Source organism: Atractosteus spatula, chromosome 4 (genome assembly GCF_055471065.1).
Source record: "Atractosteus spatula isolate fAtrSpa1 chromosome 4, fAtrSpa1.hap1, whole genome shotgun sequence".
Lineage (NCBI taxonomy): Eukaryota > Metazoa > Chordata > Actinopteri > Semionotiformes > Lepisosteidae > Atractosteus > Atractosteus spatula.
The window spans coordinates 35,978,868-36,003,929 of record NC_142709.1 but is presented as its reverse complement, the minus strand read 5'-3'; the positions used below and the strand labels follow the sequence as shown (position 1 = coordinate 36,003,929).

The following is a 25,062-nucleotide window of genomic DNA, read 5'->3' as shown; positions in this document are numbered from 1 at the left end:
GATCTTTAAGAATGCACAGATAGTTTATATATTCAACTGTGCAAAACTGTCATAAACGTCTGCAGCAGGGAACAACTCAATGGACGGTACATACAAGAATTGTCAAAACTGTCCTGTGAGCTTCAAAAGGAAGACTGTAAAATTATTGAAGCACATCAGGACATTTTCATGAAAGTGAGGGTGTTTGAAGCCATGGCAGAACTCACTGGGAGATGCACCAAATTGAGTCAGAGAAAAGTCAAGGATAACATTTTTCCTAAAAGCATGAAAAAAAACCAGAAACAAGAAGCTTTGTCAAAGTCAGTGTTTTCAGAGTTTGGTGCAGAACATTGAAGAATGCATGATGTCACAAGGAGGACAAATGCAAGACAAAACAGGACATAAAAAGTAGATAAAAAGAACAAACGATTCTTTACGAGCAATATTAGCCTGAGGAGTAAAATGCATTTTATAGGAAAAACACAGTAGGGTTCCTCTGCCAGCGCACAGCACTAACTGACCATGTACTACCATACAGACATAAAGGCAGTTTAGGGAATGTAATGAACAAGACTTAAATTGCAATTTCTAGTGCATATTTGTTTCTATATTTACCTGTTTCAGGTCTCTCTGTTCCCAACCCAGCCAAGAGGTCCACGGTTCGATTCAGATCTTCAGAATTGGGTCCATTTTCTGACACCAAACCACAGAGGCAACCCAAAGACTTTAACTGATGGAGACAATTAAATAATAGAATGAAACAATTTGTATTATCAACTTCAGTGCAGAATATGGCATGCCACAAATACAATAAAAAATTTATTGATAATAGCAACATTAGCAAGAAGTGCTAACAATGACTGGCGTATTGGAAATTATTAAATTGACTGCACAGAAAGTATTTTATTTGAAAAAATTAAATGACTTCATATACAGTATACTGTATTTAAAAAAACAGCATGAAATCAACAAAAGAATACTGAATAAAAAGTCAGACAATATGTCACCATAGTAAAGGCACTACATAGGGTTCTTATGCCTGATATTACTTAGCACATAAATCAACAATATTCTGCAGGATTTGCATTTCAGTGCTCATTAGTGAAGAAATGTGAGTTTAGAGCCTGGGTAGCGGGAATGGCTCTTACTAGACTCTGGATAAATCTTTGTCTGAAACCTTGTAGGTAGTAGCGCAGGACAAGGAGGAACTCAAAACTCCAAAACCTACTGAACTTCTAAAAATGACAGCATATCCTGGGGATGTGATGGATTCACGTACACCCACTCTCCGGGTTCTTTAAGGGTTCAGTTCTGCAAGTCTCTACATAACCCGAATCCATAGGCTTTCAGATATGACCCTTTCATAGCAGTTGAGTTAATATCTGTAGAGAATTAACATTCACAATATTGCACTGATTCTCCCTTATTTGCCCTAGATTTGTCCACAAATGAGAAGGAGAGACAGGAGAGCAGAATTACCAGCTATCCAGGGCTCATTGGTTTATATACAGTATGGTTAGAAAGCAAAAGAGAAAAAGTAGCAGCAGATCCAGTTCATGAGGTAGAAGGGAAAAAAAAAGGAAAGTTCCCCCGTGTATTCAGGGGAGAGATATTAAATAAATAAAAACATTTTAAACATAACAAATAGAATAATCACACATGAAATAGCTTACACTTAAATTAAATAAATTAGAGAAAAGTACATTTTTTAAAATTTCCAAAACCTGCATATGAACCTAGACAGTACTGTTCAGTAAACACAAAATACAATGCACAATAAAAAATAAAATCACTTCAGTGTTACCATAACATGATGTGATACAATAAAGATTATTCATAATATTTTCAATGAAAAAGATTACATGCAGAGGTGGCCACATGAGCTCAAATGTAAAGAGAGACTAAAATGTAGAATAGTCCTGATGGACACTGCATTATGCTTACTTGGCACTAATCATCGGCAGAAGAAACTTGCCACACAAATTGTTCTTTATTTAAACTTTCCTTCTCTAGAAAAAATGGAAGGTTTTTATGTTATTTCAACTTTGTGCAAGTCAAGTCTTACTTAAAACTGGATGAAGGTGTAGAAAACGTGGGGCCTCTGACATGTATATAGGTAAGACAGGCTTCTGACTCCTAAGTCCTTCTTCTTCTGTTAAGACTGCTATCACTTAACAGAAACAAATCTGAAGGTTTTTGAAAGAAATACATGCTTCAAAGGCAGTAACTATAGTCACAAAAAGTAGAAACTGGTGTTGCTCGGCTTTAAGAAATTCTAATCCAGAAGGAAGAGTGCCAACTACTCATCCATCATCATAATTCACCACACTAATCGGGATATTCTTGCCAAGCCTTGTTTAGCTTCTGACCCCCTGACGAATGCTGTCAGGTAGGCCATAAAGACAAAAACAGTTTTAACTATTTGCTCACAAAAACGTAAGTGTCCATGCTCTTTATACACAAACTTTCTCCACAAAATGTGAAAAATATTTACAGACCAGTTTCTGTTATGATGTCACCTGTGTCATTTATGAGTTTCAAGAGATATGACTAAATGTATATCCAAAGTAAGGTCTATTAAAAAAAATGATACCCAAAGCTGCAATTACTTCGGTTCTGCACTGTCCCTTTCGTTACCACACAGAGAGAATAACTGGAAGTGATGCTTCAGGGATGACTAATGTCCAATAAACCAATGCTACATTTAAAATATAACCTTTTTAAATCAACCACTATCTTACATTAACACCACTTTTTCACATTTCTAGCCATTCACTACTTGTCTTATGATTAATTCCTCTCAAATGTGCCTATTAATAAACACTTTTTTAACTTCCTAAATTAACTAAACATCTTTAATACAGCTGGCTTACAAAATCTGTGAAAAGAAATATTATTTATTACTTATTTAGGATGTTCCTCTTACCATCTTTACTTTTCAGGAAAAGTTACATTCTCAGGGATATTGTTTGCAGGCTTGCTCTTCTAAATCACTTGGAATTTAATTAGAGACTTTTGCCTAATCCAATTTTCATTCCATTCAAGATTTACACCTTACCCTGGAAAATTATCTAAAGGTCACAAAGAATCCCAGAATAACATCTAGGGATCTGTAGGTCTCTCAATGCAGGTTATGTCAGTGTTGATGTGTCAAACCACTGTTTCCTAAAAATAAGGTTGTAATATCATCTAAGAGCTCCTAGACCACCCACAATCCCGGAAAAACGTTCCAACGTTTGACTCCTTTATCCAGAGAAAGGATTGTCTACGATGAAAAATATTTTGCGTAGCAAATACCAAACCCTCTCTTCCAACAGTAGAACCTTATCCCAATGACCAGTCATGATGGTATCATGGTTTATGGCTGCTTTGCCGCCTCAGGAACCAGGTGACTTGCAATCATTAAAGTAATCATGAATTTGCATTGTATCAGCAAATTCTAGAGGAGAATGTCAGGTCATCCTTTCATCAACTGAAGCTAAGCCAAAAGTAGGTCATGAAGCAAGACAATGACTCTAAACACAAGCAGATCTACAACAGAACTACTGAGCCAGAAGAAATTGAATATTAATTAATGGGTCTGAACCTAAACACCACTGAAATGTTGCGGCCGTATGAAAAGCAAGCTGTTCCTGCAAGGACACCCATAAATGTTATGACCTGAAGCAGTTCTGTAAGGAAGAAAATTAAGGGACAACATTCCCAGAGATCAATGCAAGAGACTGGTAAACAGATACAGTAAATATCTAGCTGAAGTCATTGGTGCTCAAGCAGATGCAAAAGGTTCACAAACTTATGTATAAAAAGATATTTACTATTAAACCATTTTGTTAATTTAATTAATTAATATATCTTATGTTTTGGGGTTATAACCTAATAAAATGTATCAATGTTTTATTAAAGACTTTCATGAATATTTGCATTTTAGATCTAAAATATCTTGATTTATGAATTTCATTCCATTAAAACTTTTTTTGTAATCTAATCGTAATCGAAAATCAATTTCAATAACATTACATGTACTGTAAATCCATCCAGCTGGTTCCTGGATCCCAGAGATCTCACACAATTACTGTATATTGTTATAGGTTGAGGTAGGTGATAATGGAGACGTTTTAAGATTGCAGGTAAAGAATATAACACCTGGCAGTGCAAACATTTTCAGCTTCAAAGCAGAGATTATTTAAGAGTCAAATACTTCGTAGCAGTCTGGGGTTTTCTGGTGATTTAGATGTAGGCCTCTAAAACACCTTGTCTGTAAACTTGCAAATACAGTAACTTGTGTGTTGTATGTTTGTGCTGTGTGTAGTATTACTGTCATTGTTAATAAATATTTGTTTAACCGCTCTGTTATTTTCTGGCAGAACTCATTTACAAGTTGCAGGTTCTGAATATTTATTTTACTTAATGACTAAACTGCTCAGTCAGTTCCTGATTTTCTTTATTTTTGGAACCCCACATTTGTAACTATTTTCACTAACTGAATTTTGTATAGTAAATACCATTAAAGACAACAGCATTACTTGATATGGTATGGTAGTTATGGTATTTGAAGTAGCACACAAATCTTACTAAACAAGTAATACATGTTACAATTATCATAAATAAAACCTTATTAATGTAAAAAAATAAAAACTTAAATAATTGAAATAAAAATAATTATGAGAACAGCTTTCTTAAAGGTTTAGTTAAAGGTTAGTTTAGTCAAAGGCTTTATTCAAGTTTAAACTAACACTCAATAAAAGGCTGACATCAAACAGTAGGATGCTCATCAATGAAGGAATTATTATGATTATGGCAAAAATCGGTTCATAATCCATGCTTCACTATACCAAAATGTGTAATACGGAAGTAGTGAACAATGTAGGATTATTCCATGCTGAAAAAAAGAAGAAAGAGAACACGTTTCGTCCGTGGAGCCTTCTTCAGGTGTGAGAGAGACAGGGCAGTAGGCAAAGGTAAAGTAGCGGGAGAACAAAGGTTGGGAGGGAGGAGGAGTGAGAGGCGGAAGCAGGGGACAGAAAGAGAGGCCAATCAAGAGGTGTGAAGTCAGAATGGGTGCAAAAAATTATTTTTTTTATATCGATGGACAGAAATGTAATGATGGAAAAAAACTGTTTTAAAATCCTATAATTTGATTAATTAAATACCAAACATGGCATATACACAAAAAATATACACAACAGTAAATAAAAATTGGAGAGAGAATAACATTTTAACTAATTTATGAATAATATACTGTAGATTACATAACCCTACTTTACTATTCAGTAATTAAACACAAAATAAAATACTGAAATCACTTTGCTCCTTCCTTGACACAATTACAGTATGGGTTACTTTCAAATTTCTACAGGACAAAAGCACAGGTTGATGTCATACATGTGTGAAAACAAAAGCTGTGTCCCAACATGCACACTTGTTGTCTTGTGCCCTTCTTATGCATGATCGCGCAAGTTTAATGAATAAACAGAAAGTTTGCATTTTACAAAGATGTTGACTATTTTGTTTTCAAATTGTTTGCACATTCAAATAATTTAAATAAAATGTGTTGTCAAGTATTTTTTCTATTTTGATCAAGCCTATTGAAAACGATTTTTTCAAATCATTGAAAAATTGTGAAAGTTTTGAAAATGATTAAAAATACTAAGAAACTGGACCAACTTTGTTTTTATTTTGACCCATCATGTCCTTTTCAAATTTATAGTCTTTAACAAAATATCGCACCGCCATAGAACTTATTTTTGACACAGGGAAGGCACGTGGAAAATTTGATAGGTCAAGGAAGGCAGGGACCCAAAAGGTTTGGGAACTCCTGCTTTACCAATTTGATTCACCAGTTAGTGTGGGTCCATCGTACTGTTAGGGAACCTGCGCCAAAATGAGCAGAAGAAGCAGAATGTTGACAGTGAATGCAGAGTGTTCAACAAAGAATGGACTGCAAAATACTTTTTCACAGAGGTTGGAACAAAGGCTATATGCATAATTTGTAAGGAAAGTGTCGCAGTGTTCAAATAATACAATCTCAGTTGCCATTTTTCTACCAAACATGCTAACTATGCTAGCAATCTGTCATGCAAGGAGTGGGCTAATAGAGCTTCCAAACTAGCCACTAGTTCACAGGCTCAGCAAAATGTATTTTTCCACCCTTCTACTATCCAAGAGGCCAGCACAAAGGCAAGCTACCTGCCTGCATATAAAATTGCTAAACAAAGCAAACCGCTCTCTGAAGGGGAGCTTTTGAAGGAGTGTATGATAGTTTGCCCACCCCTGGTTTAGGGAGTCCCATTTATAAATCTGTGTTTCACAAGGGTGCTCATGAGTGCCCCAAACGCACCTTTATGGGCTCCTGTCCATAAGAGCAGAGGGGAAGTAAAGGTAATTACGCCAAATTCTTTGTAGAACGGTGATGCTTCATTTTCTAATCTATGAAAGCGGAGATAAGTTGCCATGGGGAACAAAATATTAATGAAATATAATATTAAAATATTAATGTTAGTAAAATGTAACTTTTTACAGTAAACAGTAATTGTATATTTACTGTAATAGTTTATGTAAAAACTAAATTTAATTAGGCTGCTTAAGATCCATATCCATATGACTCCTCCAGGTGTTAACACCTTCTGTCAGTTCTGATCCAGTTCAAATCAACTTTGTCCCTCGGTAGCACACTTCTTCTGCATTAGGCCTGGAAAACAATCCAACCAGCCTGTCCAAGAAAGGCAATGCCCCTCAGTACAGATTTCGTTGTATTAATTCATATATTTGTTGCTCATTTTACATATCATCTATACACGATTCTCCCTAGTATACTGAACATGAAAACGTTTTATTGTTTTGGATGAATACAAATTGGAATGGAGGTGGAATGACTAACTATTCAATGTCATGCATACAAACACTTTATATGGATGTCTGCCCGTTATGCCTTCCGGCATGTAGGGGCAGCAACATCCTGTTGGTGTTTCTGTAACATTCATTTTTTACAGTACATATGCACGCAATATTAAGAACTGCTAGATATTTAATCTGTTCTAATCTTATTGAGGATGGAGTTTACCAAGAATTACTTTATAATTTTTTTAAAGTTTACTCCATTAGTTTGACAGTTTGTCACAACTTAGATCCAGATTCTATTTGATTTTTTAAGCCAATTTTTTCCTCGGTTTTTATTTAGTTTTGGCAAACATTATTAATTATTCTTTGTGCACTGAAAACATTGCTCTCACTATTCAAATAAAATGAAAGATTGAAAATACAGGCCAATTTCTAATCTCCTGTTCATTCTGGTTTTAGGTCATTACATAATACTGTAAAAATTCTGTTAAAGGGGTTAATGATTTGTTTATAACATCTGATTCTGGTAGACTGAGTGGACTCCTTATACACTTTGATATCTTAGATCACAAACTCTCTTTACTAGGCACAAAAGTATTATTTTTCACACAAACTCACTCTGTGGCATCCATCTTTCTATCTTTCATTAGTTCTCTTCATTATTATTCCTCACTTTGGTCAAGTATATTTCTAAATAACAAACCCTGGCAACCATGACAGAGTAGGCATCAGTCTGAAATGTTTTCCTTCTTCTCTCACTCTCTCATAGACCATCTATTCTTCTGCAACTCTTAAGGCACAAGGCATAATTTGGACTCAATCTTTGATGTCTAGACTCCCACCCTCATTTGTGGGAAAGATATGCTGCTACCTTGTCAAGCAATGATGAGTCCTTCAGGTGGTAACACCTTCTGTCAGTTCTGATCCAATTCAAATTAACTTTGTCCCTCGATAGCACACTTCTTCTGCATTAGTCCTGGAAAACAACGCAACCAGCCTGTCCAAGACATGTGATGCCCCTCAGTACAGACTTTGTTGTATCTTCTTCAAGTCCTCCTACGTTGCCGAGTCCCACAGACTGGTGAGCCAGCCCAATCAAACAAAAACCCCTATCAGTGGCACCGTCACTTTCTTTCTATCCTAGCTCAAGCCTTAGCACTGACTGAATCCCTTACTTGGTCATTTTCCTTATGTGGAATTCTACTCTCTCCAAGTGCTCACAACTATTAGGCCAGCTGTACGTAACTTGTCAGCTTTCTCAAAAAACAGGGAGCCATGCTGGCTCAGTCACACCTTTGACCTTTGGCCTGGTTTCCTTTGGATAACTTTGTCTTTGCAAAGATTTCTGACACTTCCTTAAGTTTGTAACACTTCCTTGGTCTCTGAAACCCCACATGGTTCAGTTCTCTTAGGTTTAGTAACCATGCATTGGTTTGAAAGTCATTGGAAGAACATTGTTATGGTTCTAGAGTTTAATCTTTTTACAGTTTCACAAATTGATTTTGCTCCATTTGACCTTATATGAATCTGAATAACTAGATATTGCAACATTTTCTGGACAAGATTACTGTAATGCTTTTTAGCTGAGGCCTCTTTGTTTATAACAGGCCTTAGTATGTCCATTAATCTGCTACATACATTTTAACCAATATTTCTAGTAAACATACCATGTTCTGACTGCTTTGGACCACCTGCCTGAAACATTTAGGGGGGTTTTAAAATTCATTTCCTGAATAACAGGGCCTCAAACAATCTGGAACCTTGCTATTGCAGAAAACTAGTCAAGACTAGTGAGTTTCCAAATCAGACTGTCTTATTATGTGTGATGGTGCCTTCTACATGTTTCTAAAATGAAATGTGCTACATAAAATTATAATTAAAGATCTAATTTTATTTCTTTTGCAGGTGAGCCTTCATGAATTTTAAGGACTGTTGTTTCACCATTTCCAGTTATTCAGTAAAGAAACTATGTTGCACGTTTCTTTTTTTAATATCAATGCTTTTAATACTTCTTTGTACCATAACAAACCTGGGGGTCATTGAAGCATAAGCATTACATACCTTCTCAGTGGCGTATGTCCAGAGCCCAACAGTGTGTGAAATGTTAGCCTCCAGCTGTGCTCGATCACAGCAGCCCTCTATTCTCTGCAGCACCTCTAAGCAGCTCAGGAACACCCAGCAGTCCAAAGAGCCCTGTAGCACTGACACCTGCAACACCAAAGCCAGGCGAAATAAACACTGGGGAAGCTCAGATACTTTAAGGCGATGTCAGAGTAACATTATTATTTCACATTTTGAAAAAAGCTCTGTAAATTACAAAATTAAAAAGCTTTTCTTTTAGACATGTATATCTGCATGTTTATTTTATTTCCTAATCTCAACTATTACTCATTTTTTGGCAGGTTTGACTTGATTCTGCTTAGATTGTGTTTTGAATTTCTCAATTCAATTCAATTTCTGATTAAACCTGATTTATTCAATTGTAAGCTGCTTCTACGGACTTCCAGGAATAAAATAGATAACGCATCCAATCGATTCAAATGATGTGCTATACAATTTGTATTAATAAAATAATTAAATGTGCAAAGCAACCAATATAAAAGTGACTGCTTCAATTTGCCATTATACATACAAAAGACTGATAAATTATTCAGAGATTACAAGCGATAATAACAACAGGGTTAAAACATACAATGACTATAGTTAATAGACCAACTAATCAGTCTCATATACTGTTGCAGCCACTCAAGATGACTTGCCATGCCACAGTGTGATGTGCCACACTGCCCAAAGATTCTTCATTGACCAAAGCTATATCACCCTGCAACTCACAACTGGCAACCCACTGAAGCTAAGCAAATGTGAGCCTGGCTAGTACCGAATAGGAGACCTCCTGGGAAAGCTAAGGTTGCTGATAAAAGAGGAGTTAGTGGGGTCAGTTGGGGACACTCAACCTGCAGTTTGTGTGGGTCCTAATGCCCCAGTAGAGTGACAGGAACACTATACTGTAAAAAGGCGCTGTCTTTCGGATGAGACATAAAACAGAGGTCCTGACTGTCTGTGGTAATTAAAAATCCCAGGGCATTTCTCGAAGTGTAGGGATGTTACCCCAGTGTCCTGGCATAATTTCCCTTTACCAATCATAGCCTTTGTGGCATAACATGGAGGCGTGTTCAATGTGGAGGTGGAGGTCTGGATTAAAGGCCTGTCCTGGCTAATAAAGGACAGAGTGAACCCTTTAAGTACACACTGAACAGCTCCACGGGGAGACTAGCAAAACCCCTGCAAGGGAAGAAACATCCAGAGACAGTTCTGGAGGGGATTGCAATGCGAGAATAAGGCTGTCATTTTTTCTTGTTCTTTCCTCCTGCCCCACCGTGTATATCCCACTGGGGCAGGTTGAGTTTATTTTGTGTTTGGCCTTGTACCAGTCTGGACCTCGTTAAATAGGAAAGTCCAGTTTGGATACTGCTGTCCCAAGCAGTTTTTTTTTCCCCAGGCTAGACACCGCTAAAAATAGGGACAGTCCAGCCTGAACGCCACTGTGCAAAGTGGGGCATTTTTCCCCCTTTTTGTTTATTTGCTAGCTTCACACCGGTGCCTCCGGCCCCTCAGATGTGGTGTTGACTTTTACTGATGATCGCCGCAACTCCTCCTACTCCCACATTGTTACACCTCCTAATAAACCCCATCCATGAATTGGCTTCACCACTCTGTTCATCTCCCCACTAATAGCTGATGTGTGGTGAGCGCACTGGCACACTATGGCTTCTGTCGTATCATCCAGGTGGGTCGCACATTGGTGGTGGTGGAGGGAAGTCTAGAGTGGAGTGTCCAGAAAAGCGCTATATTAATGTAAGGTATTATTCTTCTTCTTATTATTATTATTATTATAGGCAGTACTTGTGGTGCGTTAGACGTTAGTGAAAATATTAGCTTCATTTAATCTGTTTTACTACTTCTTTAAATCCACTTAATATGAAATATTAATATGGAATCATATAACTAAAGGTAAATATTTGTAGTTTAAAATAAAAAGTAAAAAGTTTCCAAAGGTCATTATATTAATTCATGAATATAATCATATTGATATAGTTGGCAGTTGTAGCTGAAAATAAAAAATAAGTTACATAACAGTATTCCACTAGCTTCATAAACATCTGCATTGAATTCTTTAACCTGGTTATTTTGGAAAAGTTTTGACACACTTATTTTAACTGCATTTTGTTGTCATTATTGTTGCAATAGAAAATGCAACACTTGATGGTTCAGTGAAACTCTTGCAGAAAATGGAAAAAGTTAAACTTTTCAATTTTTGCTTTTCCAAACTAAGTGTTGCTTTGGCTCAACAATGGAATTCTTGCCTGCCATCTGGAAGGTCTGGGTTTGATTCCTGGTCAAGGCACAAGTTGTACTTTTAACAAATAAAGAATCTTTAATAATAAAATATAAAAAGTAATATGGATACTATATTGATAATTTAATTGTTTTATATATCACTGTATGTTAAATATTAAATTAATATGAATAATTAATCAATAACATTACATTACAATAACAATGAACCTTAGTATGTTGATATGGCAAACGTGTAAATGGGTGGAATAAAACCAGTGCTAAAAATCACACCTATCTTCAAGATGCTGTGAGAGAGAGTAAGGGAATTTAAAGATGCCCTTAAACAGAAAATGCAATTGAGGTGTTTACTATGGATAATGTGTATTTTATAATTATAATCTAAAATAAAGCATCATTAAAAGACAATGAACTACAAACATTAAAAGATTAGTAATGTGTTCTCATCTCCTTCCTTCCTGTTTCTCTTTGACGACAAAGAATATAACCATTATGTTCTTAAGAATGAATATACAGATGTATCCATTCAGAATGCATGTTAAAACCCCGTAAGGTGTTACAGGTGTAGCAGCGAGGCTTATTAAAGTACAGGAATTAAAGTTTCCTGCTCCCTTGCCAGTCCCTCTCTCCTTCATCTCAGTGGTGGCTGATACAGAGAGGCCATTCCATTTGGTTCACATCTAAGGTGTTTTTCTAGCTGATAGTGTCCTGATAAGGAGCAACTACCAATGCTGATATTTTCCAGCAACTTTAATAAATGGTCATCTGGCACCTCAAAGTCTGGGAGATTCCAAAGGAAGGTGTTATTCAAAGTTGGTTTACAACCCTAAGGTCAGAGTGCATGGTTACTCATCATCACCCAATCAGGAACTGGCAGGGCAGGTTAACCCCACGTGGTCTCTGATGCCCATGAAACTTTCAACCAATGAGCGGCCTGCATGTCCTCCAGGTAAAAACAGGCAACACGGAGCGCCTGTAGGACAGTTCCGAAGGGCAGGACAGTTTCCAAGCGCAGAACAGTTCCGAAGGGCAGCACAGTTCCAAAGGGCAGCACATTCTCAGCCTCAGGGCTCCTCCTGAACATCCTCCGACTCAGCCCGGACCACCACGTAACGGCCAGTGTGTCCAAGTGCAGGACTTTCCTTAGTTCTAAGAGTCGAGAGCAGAGGCTGCCAGCACATAACCAAAGGATCCACCCGAGGTTAGCACCAGCAGCAAGCCTCGTGAACAGGTCGGAACTGTGGACAGCTGAATCAGTATTCAGAACTAGCGCTTCATCAGGAACGAACCGGTCTTCTTCCTGACCTGCTGGGACCCGCAGTCACTTTTCTCCTGTGCACAAACTTTGCTAGTTTCAGCCAACACTAACTAGTTCAGTGAGCATCACCAGCACAACGCAGCAGGGATCTCTCCCCCTTCTCTCCAGCCGCAGCAGCGCTGCTTGGCACAGAGCCAGAGAGCACTGATTGGACACAGCAACCAGCCTGCCACTGCTTCTTTGTGCCTGCAGGAGATCTGAATCCCCACAGATTGGATGAGTATTCAACTTTCTGCATCACCGCTCGAGAATTCAATTGTTATCTCAACCAGTTGATATCAATTTAATTCCTATGAGTGATGAACTTGTTTTGAGTATCTAGTGTAGAAGTTGTAACCAAGTTCATTTATGAAACGGTCTAAATGAATGATATACTGAATGTCCCTCTTGGTATTTGTAACTCTTCGTGACTGAATGAATATGACTTTTGTATTCTGCTAACCCTCCCGATAAGATCTGTTATGTTTATATGCACATTTTATGTATTAATAAATGTATTCTCGTATATTAGTACCTGTGTGTGTGCGTTGTTTGAGTTATCCCGCAAGGTTGGATTCTAATACCATCAAAAGAATAATTTTGTGACTTACTGCTATAATTAATAATTGTCCCAGTTATGCACAACCCCTACATTTACTGGTGCCTCGTGAGAGGATGCTACACAGGTTTACCGCAGCGTGCGATTCACTGGCTATTGAAGATTGATAGGTGGCACTTGTGGCGCATTAGATGTTAGTGAAACAATTGCTTAATTTAAGCTCTCTACTGTACATGTTTAAATCCACTTAATATGGAATATCAATAAGGAATTTTACAACTAAAGGGAAATTTTGTGTAGGTGAGCATAAAAATAACAAGAGCATAATGTCTCTGAACGTCATAAACATTATTAATTTAGGAATATAAATATATTATATACACTGTATGTGGCTGGTAGTGATAGCAAATATAAAAAACAATAACAGTATTCCACTTTCTTCATAAACACTTTATGCATCAAAGTCTTTAACTCGGTCACTTCCTGTGGTTATTTTGGAAAGGCTTAACGTGCTCATTTTGACTATATTACATCTATATACTTTATAAAAATCTATAATGTTTTCTATGAATACTTGCTGTCATAATTAAGAATAACTAAAGAAAGAACTATTAATTTAAGGATCTAAATATAATATATTTAATAGCTGGTAGTATTACCATATTCCACTTTCTTTGTAAACATCTGCATCAATTTCTTTGACTCATTTACTCATGATTAATTTAGAAACATTTTGACCTATCCCTTTCAACAATATTTCTGAGTGGAGCTTTGGTACACTGGATTTCATGCATGCCTCTTAACACAGAGGTCGGTGTTCAATTCACGCTTAGATCATAATTTGTCTTGCAACGTCATGCAATGTCTAAGTTAGGCAGGGACACATTATTGTTTCTAATTTTTTTATTTTCTGTAAAATAACCGTAACTATAGTAGGGATGTAGCAGGTTCAGGATCTTTGATCCATTTTGTGGAGCAGATATTTTTTTCTTGGTTCACATGTGCACTTGGGCCTGTTTTACTTTGTAGTGGTCCTATGTCATGTCATTTGTCAAACCATTTTATACCATACGGTATTGCAGGAAGCCAGAGGCTACCCGGCAAGAAACAATCGCAAGGCAGGGTACACCCTGGACGGGGCGCCAGTCCATCGCAGGACAAGTGTAAATCAATGACACATGGGGACAATTTTGAGACCACGGTAAAGGCGGAGGGGGGAAATTTGGCCCAGACACCCAGATAACTCCCAACTCTAAATGCCTGGGGATTTTTAATAACCACTGAGATTGAGGACCTTGGTTAAACATCTCATCTGAAAGATGGCGCCCACTACAGTATAGTATCCCCACCACTATACCAGGGTATTAGGACCCACACAGACCGCAGGGTGGGCACCCCCCGCTAGCCTAACTAACACCACTTCCAGCAGCAACCATAGCTTCCTAGTAGGTCACCCATCCAGGTACTGACCAGGCTCAACCCTGCTGAGCTACAGTGAGTAGCCAGTAGAGAGCTGCAGGGTGATATGGCTGCTGACTGTGGTCCTTTGTATTACTGGTATTATGATTTGTATTAGAGGTAATTGTGGTATTCATCACAGCATTCAGTTTAGAGGATTTCACTCTGCGCCCGACTTTGGAACAGTTTGAGAAATGTCGCAAGGCAGATACTTTATCAATAGCGAGTTTTAGTCTCACAGTTTACTGGGGACGTATCAGATGTTAAATTGAGGGAGGATGACAACCCTCACCCCCCTAAGAAAGTCATTCATTTTTAACACAAACTCTGCTGACAGAGACGCTTGTAAGAGCTAGGTGGCTTTCTGCTCAATTAAATGAAAGCTACAGTACAGTCAGATATTAAATTCTTTAAGCAAAATGAACTGTCAAAATGAGCTATTTTGAAAGCATAAGATGACATGCAAAAGGTACCTTTTTCTCTTCCGCAAACTCAAAGGTTTATTTTTTATGATTTTGAAACCTTGGACGGTATGCGTCAAGGACTCATTCATAGTATAATTAAACAAATCCCCACTGGGTCTCGTCTCCCAAAGTTCCACACACATGAATCCCATGAAGTCAGATCCACAGAAACACCGAAACAGTAGCATACACGTCAATGAACTGCAGTGTGATCATATAATGTATAAATATATTGTTATACATTGTGATACTGTATGGCTTTAAAGCCACTACAGTACAGTATGTGAGAAAAATTTTTCTTAATCAAAATTTAAACTTAAATTGTTTGCTAATTACTCTCTTAAAAATTAAGACAAAATATAGATTTTCTTAATGTGGATGTAAACCTGAAAGGGGCAAATCTCGTTCACAATAAGCTATAATAATAAACTATTTTTAGTCTATAATTATAAACTAGTCCAGCGATGTATCAAACATAGCCAAAATGATCACTCAGAGGGGGATTTGAACCTTGTTCCTCAGAATACCAACCACTTGTCTTAACCACTGTGCCAAACTGCCACTTGGGTGTATTGCCTACATTACAGTCTATGAGTGTTTCATCATCCTGTAATGGACTATAAGGACGATAACAGTTTTTACAAAAATGAATGTGAAAATGTTTCCAAAATATCCAAATTTCCAATTTCCAAAATTAATTGCCAATTTTACTTTAGTTTAGATTCCATATTAATATTCCCTATCATGTTAAATTAAATCAGTATCACACCTTTATTACAACAATAATGGCAAGTGTTCTTGCAACATATTCTTAGATAAGGATAAAAAATTATAGCTTTGTATGAAGTATATAAAATTTATATGGTTAGAAAAAGCATATAAAAACTTGTCCAAAATAATGACCGTAAGTTACGGAGTTGATGCATAAAATGTTTATGAAGATGATGGAATACTGTGTGTACTTTTTAAATATACAGATACAGCCATTCAAAATGCGCGTAAGAACCCCGTACCGTCTACTTCCGGTTAGGATGGCAGCATAATATGGATCACCGTCCGACAATTTTGTAATAAAGCCCTGAAAAAGCTTTTTTCTCACCATTACATTTGAAAAAATAATAACTATGGCTGAAGGGACTGTCAGGAGAAGCAGGAGAAAACTACCGACCATGGAAGATGTCGAAACTGCGACTTCTGACCGCAGTCAGAGCAGCTCAGCGTGTTCTGAACAAGATGGCGCAGATGCCAGTCTTCAGAAAATATTATACGAACTTAGAGACTTCAGACAGGACAATAAAGAGCAGCTTACGGATATTAAACAGGAGCTGAGCAAGGTTAATAAGAGACTGGATAAGGCAGAGGGATGGATCGAAGAAGTGGAAACAAGGGTCTTAACAACAGAAACTGTGATAAAGAAACTCTTGCAATGACAAATTACTTTGGAAACGAAATTAACAGACCAGGAAGGAAGATCGCGCAGAGAAAACATTCTGATTTACGGAATCCCCGAAAAATCGGAGGGTCGCTCCATGGTCACCTTCCTTGAAAATTTGCTGAGGGGGAACTTGATTTACCGAAGGATGTGGAACTGGGAATTGAAAGGGCACATAGAGCATTAGCACCGAGAACCTAAAGGCCCTGACGCCAAACAGCGCTTCATTATCGCCAAGTTTTTAAGCTACAAGATGAAAGAGGAAGTGTTACGTAAAGCTTGGAAAAAGAAATAACTTTTCCATAATAACAAACGATTTTATGTGGATCATGATTACCCCCCCAACAGTACTCAAAAAATGTATGTTTTCTGAATATTCTGAAGTAAAAAAGGTGTTGAAATTGCAGAAAATAAAATTTCAGACTCCATTTCCAGCGAGGCTACGGGTGTTTTACAAAGATGGCACCTGCCTATACCATTCGGCAGCAGAAGCCACAAAGGAAATGGCAGAGCGGGGACTTAAAGTACAAATTATACCGCCAGCGCCTACACTGGAAGAAGAAATCGAACAAGTGTTTACTAGGCAGACGGGGTGGCCCTGGGAAAGACCAATCCTCGAAATAGCAATATAAGGAGAAATTACAGAGTTTCAGATGGAGATCCCCCTCGCAAGAATGAAGAAAATGGATACAGTGAGTTGTATCGGGATTTAATTGTTTAGTTTTTTTTATGGAACAAGTCTTCTGCGATCTTTAAGAGAATTTGTAAATGTCGGGATAGATATCTGGTGATTACGACTAGAATGACTTTTTATTTTTCTGGTTACCCTCTTTTTATAATAAAAGTTTGGTTTTGCCATCGCGCCACCTGTTTAAGGGCCCTCCTCCAGAGGAGAAGGAGGACTTCCCTAACGGACTTTCCTTATCTTTTAAAGAAAAAAAGAGAAGCCCATACAGGATTCATTTGAAAAGAACCCCAGCTGGAAGAAAGTACTGTGAATGAGATGGAGATGGATACAGTTTTGTTTAAGATTGGTTAATGTTTTTGTTTGTGATGCATTATTAGAAAAAAATGATGGGTAGAGGATGTTTAACAATATGAAACATATGTCTTATGGGAGAGAGTTTGAAAGTTCTACCATGTACATAAAATATGTCCAAGCAAGACCTTAAAATAGTTTCATTTAATGTTAATGGAGTAATTAACCCTATTAAGAGAAGTAAGATTTTGTCTAAAATGAAGAAAGAAGGGGCTCATATTGCTTTTTTACAAGAAATACATTTGAGTGTATTTGAACATGAGAAATTAAGGAGATTGGGTTTCTCAAAAAACTATTTCTCTGCATTTAAATCTGGCCATAGGAGAGGAGTGGCTATGCTGATATCTCAAAAGGTTCAATTTGAGTTGCTTACAGAAGTTAAAGATAAGGAGGGGAGATATGTATTAGTACTGGGAAAAATGGAAGGGGGATTACTAACGTTACGTAATGTATATGCCCCACCTGGTAGTGATTTTAATTTTTATAAAAAAATGTTCGATTCGATGGTTAATGCACAAGGGATACTGGATTTGTGGAGGTGACTGGAATGTGCGTCTTAACCCCAGGCTTGATTCTACAAATATATCTTCTCAGAGAGATAAGTCATTTCATAAAAAGATTAATGTACTGATGGGGGAAATGGGAATAATAGATCTTTGGAGAGTTTTTTATCCAAGTGGGCGGGATTACACTCACTATTCCTTCCCTCATTCAGTATATTCAAGGATTGATTATTTTTTTATACATAAGAGAGACAGACATAGGATTCAACACTGCGATATTGGTAGAAGTGATTTTTCAGACCACGCTCCTATGTCATTGTCCATACGATTCCTGGAAATACAACATGGAGGATGAACTCCAGTCTGTTGAATGCTCCACAATGTAAAGCACAGATAAAACAAGAAATAAAAATATTTTTGGAGGAGAATGATAATGGGGAAGTGGAACCAGAGATGATATGGGACACATTAAATAAGGGGGAAAATTATTGCTCTGAGCAGTCATGAGAAGAAGGTAAAGTAATTACAATTATCTTATCTGAATATAAAGTTATAAGAGTTGGAGAAAAAACATCAAGAAAAACAGGATTCAAAAATCATGCAAGAAATAAAGATGCTTAGAAACAAAATAGATGTCTTATATACACAGGGAATTGAATATAAATATATATATTTACTAGACAAAAATATTACGAGTCAGGGACAAAAACCTGAAGCTGTTGGCAAGAAAATTAAAAAAACAACAGACTGATTACACAATATATTAAATAAGGGACCAGAACTGTAATGGTATATGATATAAATGGGAAAAAATCCAAAACACTTTTACAAATTATTACAGAAAACTATATACACAACCCCATTCAGAAAGTGAAGAAAAGATGGATACTTTTTTGGAATCTCTCAGTTTACCAACTCTTACGGAAGATCAAAATCATATATTAAAAGCAACAATAACACCAGAAGAATTGAATTCAGTGATTACGAGCCTCAGAGCTAATAAATCACCTGGAACTGATGGTTTTAATTTGGGATGACATAAAACCTGCCAAGCAGAATTAATACCAAATCTTTTTTCTGCTTGTAACTCGGCATTAATTGATGGAAAAATGCCCCAATCATGGAGAGAGGCTATCATCTCAGTTATCCCTAAGGAGGGGAAAGATAGATTAGATTGAGGATCATTCAGACCAATCTCAGTCCTTAATGTGGATTATAACATTTATACAGCAATACTGGCTAAAATAATTGAAAAAGATTCTCCCTCATTTGATACACTATGATCAAACAGGGTTTATTCAAGATAGACAAACCCATGATAACATTCGACACACATTGCATATCATGAACCATATTCAGCAATATAATTTAGAAGCTTATTTGATGAGCCTAGATGCTGAGAAAGCTTTTGACTCTGTTAGTTGGAAATACGTCTTATCAAAGGTATTCAGACTTTATATGATAGACCAACAGCACAATGGTATGGCTTTACCAAATTTGAAGGAATATTATTATGCATCTCAAGTTAAACCTCTCATTAATTCCTGTAATCCAGAATATTAAGACAGATGGAAAGATACTGAATTATTCCTTGTAAATAGCCCCCCGATTCAGGGATTATTAGGTAACAGGAATTTAGACAAAATTACTGAAAAAATATTCAATCCATGGATAAAGTTTCAAGGACATGGAATACGATCACAAAAGAGTATAATTTAGGTGAAGCAGTAAAGATACTCAGATGGTGCGCCTATGATACAGAGTTTAAACCAAATGAACTGGATAATAGATTTAAAATTTGGATCACAAAAGCAATAACTGCATTATGTAATATACTGGATAAGAATCAGTTACAAAGGTTTCAGTATTTGAAGGAGAAACAATTTGGAGAATTCAGTTTTTTAGAGATATCTTCAAATGCACCACTATTTTAATAAGGAGATTATAAGGGGAGATTTAGATATAGTTAATGATGGGGTAGTGAAAATAGTTACAGAAGCCTACAAATCAGAATTAGGTAAAGGTATTATATCTAGATTATATAAAAGTTTTATGGAAAAGAAATCATATTCTACAGAGTATATAAAAGATAAATGGGTGAAAGAAAGTGAAGTTAGAATTTCGAATGAAGAGTGGCGTACTAACTCGCATTTATGGAGAGAGGTTTGCTGGAAAAACACTGTTCGATTTTTCATTACTCCGAGTCAGTAGGCGCACCATACTGAGAAAAACTCTAAATGTTGGAGACAGTGCGGAAACCAAGGTAATCATTAGCATATATTCTGGAATTGCCCTAAAATAAGGCTTTTCTGGAAGGAGTTATATGAGGCCCTGGAAACTATATTTGAAAGGAATATACCCTTTACATTTGAGGCTTTATATTTTGGTAAACTGGATTTTGATTGGAGGGGAACTGACGAATATTTGTTTGGAATCCTTATATCAGCAATGAAGAAAGCTATAACAAGAAAGTGGCTTCTCCCAGATTTACCAACAATTAATGATTGGATTGAATTAATAAAGGAAATATATATAATGGAAAAAATAACATTTTCACTAAAATTACAAATGAAAAAAAATGTCAAATATTGGTCTAGATGGGTTCAGTACATTAAACCTTTAAGGTCGGATTTTGTTGAGATACAAAATAACTGAAATTTAATCAGGTACATTTATATAGTCTCCTCTCTTTTTCATATTCATAAATGTATACATCTTCCTTCTTTTGAATGTATATAGTTTTGTTAAAAAGTTATATAATTGTAAAATATTAGGGGAACAAACAGGAATTTTTGTCTGTGATGTAAGGCTGAATAATGGTGGTTTATATGTAAAATGGTTTTGTTTTGTTCTCTAAAATATTTTTTTTTTAAAAAAAGAACCCCGTACCGCGAGAAATTACCCACAGTTCACTGCATTGTACTATGGTACGTGATTTTACTGGCCAAAATGACCGACAGGAGCACTTGTGGTGCATTGGTTGTTAGTGAAATGATTTAATCATAAAATCTCTTTACTGTGCATGTTTTAATCCCCTCAGTATTTAATATTTATATGGAATTTTACAACTAAAGTGAAATTTTAGTACCTGAGCATAAAAAGAAAAGGAGCATAACGCATCTGAAGGTCATAAACGACCATAAAACATGCATCATTTTAAGTGTTGCGACACGAAAAAAATATTTTTTCAATGACAAAAAGTAACACCACAGCATTTCATTGGTCTGATCACGTATTCGTTTCCAATCATACAAAGTAAGTTTAGAGAATCTCTGATTCACCATGCCTATAATGGTTTCCCAGATATTGCTCATAAACTATATTAATTTAGGAACATAAACATATTATGTAAACTGTAAATGGTTGTATAGGTAGTTTAAATAAAAAATACACACCGGTACTCCACTTTCTTCCTAAACATTTTAAGCATCAAAGTCTTTCATTTGGTTACATACGGTTATTTTGGAAAAGGTTTTATGTGCTCCTTCTGACTATATTAAGTTTATATACTTTGTAAAAAATTATGTTTTAACCTTTTCTGCGAATACTTACACTCGATATCACAGTAAAAAAAAACATACTTTTTCAAATTTGATTAATAGGGAATATAATATTGAATCACGTATCTAAAGAAATTAATAACGATGTAATTATATTGAAGAATCTAGAATAAATGCTTAAAAAAATTTATCTCCTAAAGATCAAGCTGCATATTCTTTGCCTGTCAGCAGGAAATGCATATCAACTGCTGTCCATTCATGATTTCACATAACGTCTATGTGGAACTTGTAACATCCTGCTTTGTGAATGTTGAGTTCTGGGAAAATGCCAAACAAGGAGGTCATTTCTGTTAGACCAGCATAAGAACAGAAAGGACTGAGTTGACAGTTAGCAAGTCATATGATGGATGTGCTAATACTTTGTTACACTGTATAAAAAGACTAACTTTATAACCGTATGGAGAGACTGGCTTTGGTAAGCTATTCTCCCACTTGCAAGCGTAATAAACAGCTCTTCTTTCACCAACATCTGAATTCTGTTATTTTAATGTTTCTACAATATTCATATACTGTAGCTCAAATTATCACAGTAGTACACTTTCTTTGGAAATGTCTGCATCAGTTTAACTCATTCCTACAGATGCAGCCATTCAAAATAAGCGGGCGATACCGCGTCACAGTATAACTCAATTTACCGTATAATACCGTATTAATACCGTATATTCTCGCATAATACCACAAGTAAAATAATAGCATCCAGAATTTCCACCAGGTGGAGCTAATAAAGCTCAACCTCTCATGTACAGCATTTGAGCTGTCGCCATCAAAGTCTTTACCGAAGATATTACTAATAGTATTCATAATGAATGACCTTGGACAAGCTGTAAACTCAAAGTAAACTGTCCAATACCTAGTTTGTCAGACATTTTCTTTTACTATAACAGACATAAAAACTCCCTTGCTTTTAACAAAGCGTTTCATAATTTCTAACAATGAAAATGATTTAAACTGCGACACTTATTCAACCAGAGCTCAAAATATCACAAGGATCCTCAAGAGCACAACAAAGACTGCAGAGAAAAAGATACGTGTATCATATACATGAGAATCCAAGTTTTTTATCTACGCTTTCTTATCTACACTAAGAGGTAGTCTTTAAAATTCTGGGGTGTGCCTATACCAGAGATTATGGTACGGTTTCAGAATGGTGATTGGCTGACACCATCTGACACCCCTCTGACTGGGGAAAAAAGACCTGCTGATCTGTTCTACATACTAGGAAGACAACAGAATATGTTGTTTATATTCGAAACGTGTATTTTAAACGTTTAATTAAGAAGTAAAAACCTTACAGCGTACACAGATTTCTAAGCTGATCAGGAGGAAGAAAAATCACCCGTGTTTCGCACATAAAAGGTGGTTATTAACTATCGAAACCTGTTTTATTTATTTTATTTTTATTTAGATTAAGAGTTCCTGTCACCCCCATTTCCATTTAAATCGCAAACCCGTGTTTAATTAAATGTCTTTATCTGGCAAGGCAACGTAAATCGTTATCTTTGTCTTCTGCATAATAATGTTCACCTCTCTGTCCAGCAAATTAATAATAAACTTTATTTTATATAGCGCCTTTAAAGGTGGCTTCTCAAAGCGCTTTACAGGATAAAAACAATAACAACAACAATATTGTATTTCATTGCACTTTGACAGATTGTCTTTAAATCAATTGTTGTCAGAATAACCCCGCCTCCAAACAAGACATTGTTTATATTGTATATTGACATTTTTTATATTTCAAAATAACACATGTTCATACTGTATGTACAGTACACAGCGGTACCGCAGGTTGAACTGTAGGGCGCAAATACACCTGGGCCTAAAAGCCCAACATTAATGTGCATTCGCCTGGCACTGCGCAGTTTTCATCACTCTCTGCGGGAGTGCTGGCTGTGACGAATTAAACAGGTTTCACAGGTATTTTCAAAGTAGAAGGGGACGAGTCTTCCAGCGAAAGACACCTCCCCCCACGGAAACATGTTTTCTTAGAAAAAGATTCATAGCGCGAAGCTGTGTCAGTCTTCTGTGTAAAAAAAGCAGTTTAAACACCATTGGTGCTGTTTTTAATAAGCTGCTGAGTAAAAGCATGGGGAATCTTAATGCTGTCAGCAGTATTGTGTATATAAAATTAAAAAAAAACTTGCAGCTTAATCAAAGGTTTTAAGATGATCAGGAGGAAGTGTACTGGATGTCTAATGGTCTAACAAAACCTACAGTATGCTTTAGAGTTGTTAAACCGGTTTTTATTTTTCGGCACAGACAACTTTGCCTGCTAGAGCACCACAATTCACTCAACCACATCACAGATCAAGTCCCTGTGTATGAGATATTGCTGTTTGATCTTTGATCTGAGCTTTAATAGAGAGCTTATCTCTATTAATATAACTATCGAGTGGTATTAAATGCAACTTCTTTTGTATAAATGACACTTTTCTAAAATTTATTTAAAAAAAAAATTACTCTAACCTTTCCACGTTTGATCCCATGGGGAAGTAGTATATGCTCCTGCTTTGTTTAACGATGGTATGAAAAATAAATCTAAATACTGAGAAAGCCATGCTTAAAGTGAATTAAGGGACTTAGAATGCAAAGATAATGATTTACATTGCGTTGTCAGATAGTGAACCAATAAATGCATTTTAAAGACCACCAGTTGTGAAAATGTTCACAGGTTGCACATACAACTATCAGTGAGCTAATTCTCTTTTTTTAAACCTCCGGTTTTTCATCAATGCGTAATTACGCACTAGAATCCGAGGGGATCGCTGTGTACACATATTGTGATATTTAGATATTTAGAAATAATGCCACCTTGCCGCGGTCCTGGAGGGGAAGGCCTGCCAGGCTTTGCTTGATGTACCCAGGGACCAGCGGTACAACTACGCAGCGTTGGCGTCGGCCTTCCGGAGGCGTTTCGGCGGGAGAAGGGAGGCCCCGGGACTGCTGCGGGCAAGGTTGGCCCAACACTGCCGCCTAGCGGGAGAGCCACTGGGTCCGGTCGCCGCAGACGTGGCCTACTTAGCCCGCCAGGGTTACCCTACTCTCCCGGAGGAGGCCCACCGGGAGATAGCGCTCCAGGTGTTCCTCCAGGCCCTGGCGCTGACTGAGGTGCAGCACCACGTGAGGCTGGCCGCGACGGTCCCCTTGGAGCAGGCCCTGGCTCTGGCTGAGCAGGCTGATGCTGTATTCGAGGAGAGCAGTGGGCACCAACGGAGGGGTGCTCCCTGCCGGGCAGCGGAGGCGGCGCATGGGGAATCAGATGGGGAGGAGGAGACAGCCAGCGCGGCGACGCTGGGGGAGCGACGATGGGGGGTCATCTGTCACCGCTGTGGGGAGAGGGGGCACATCGCCCGGGAGTGCCGGGCGCTGGAGCCCCAGGGTCTCCGGAGGCCGTTGGGAAACGGGAGCAGGGCAACCTAAAGGGGGGAAGGCTGCCCTTGAGCGATGCTACCCCCGCTCCAGAAAGCCAGAAGGAGCGCTTCATCCCGCCTGCTGCCATGGGAAGGGTTGGCCACAGCCGGGGCTTATTTCTTCCCTGCCTCATCGAGGGCAGACTCTGCCAGGCCCTCATCGACACCAGT

At 37.3% G+C, this 25,062-nt stretch overlaps 1 protein-coding gene across 2 annotated transcripts in view; it reads right to left on the bottom strand.

Moving 5' to 3' along the window:
- trappc10 (trafficking protein particle complex subunit 10) overlaps window positions 1–25,062 on the bottom strand; it is a 98,684-nt gene that overhangs the window by 36,605 nt on the left and 37,017 nt on the right. For both annotated transcript variants that reach the window (XM_088914353.1, XM_088914354.1), the window contains exons 8-9: window positions 8,878–9,024; window positions 595–709 (exon numbers count right to left, since the gene is read on the bottom strand). In XM_088914353.1, coding sequence (XP_088770479.1) covers window positions 595–709; window positions 8,878–9,024 — 262 coding nt within the window. The remainder of the gene's footprint in view (window positions 1–594; window positions 710–8,877; window positions 9,025–25,062) is intronic.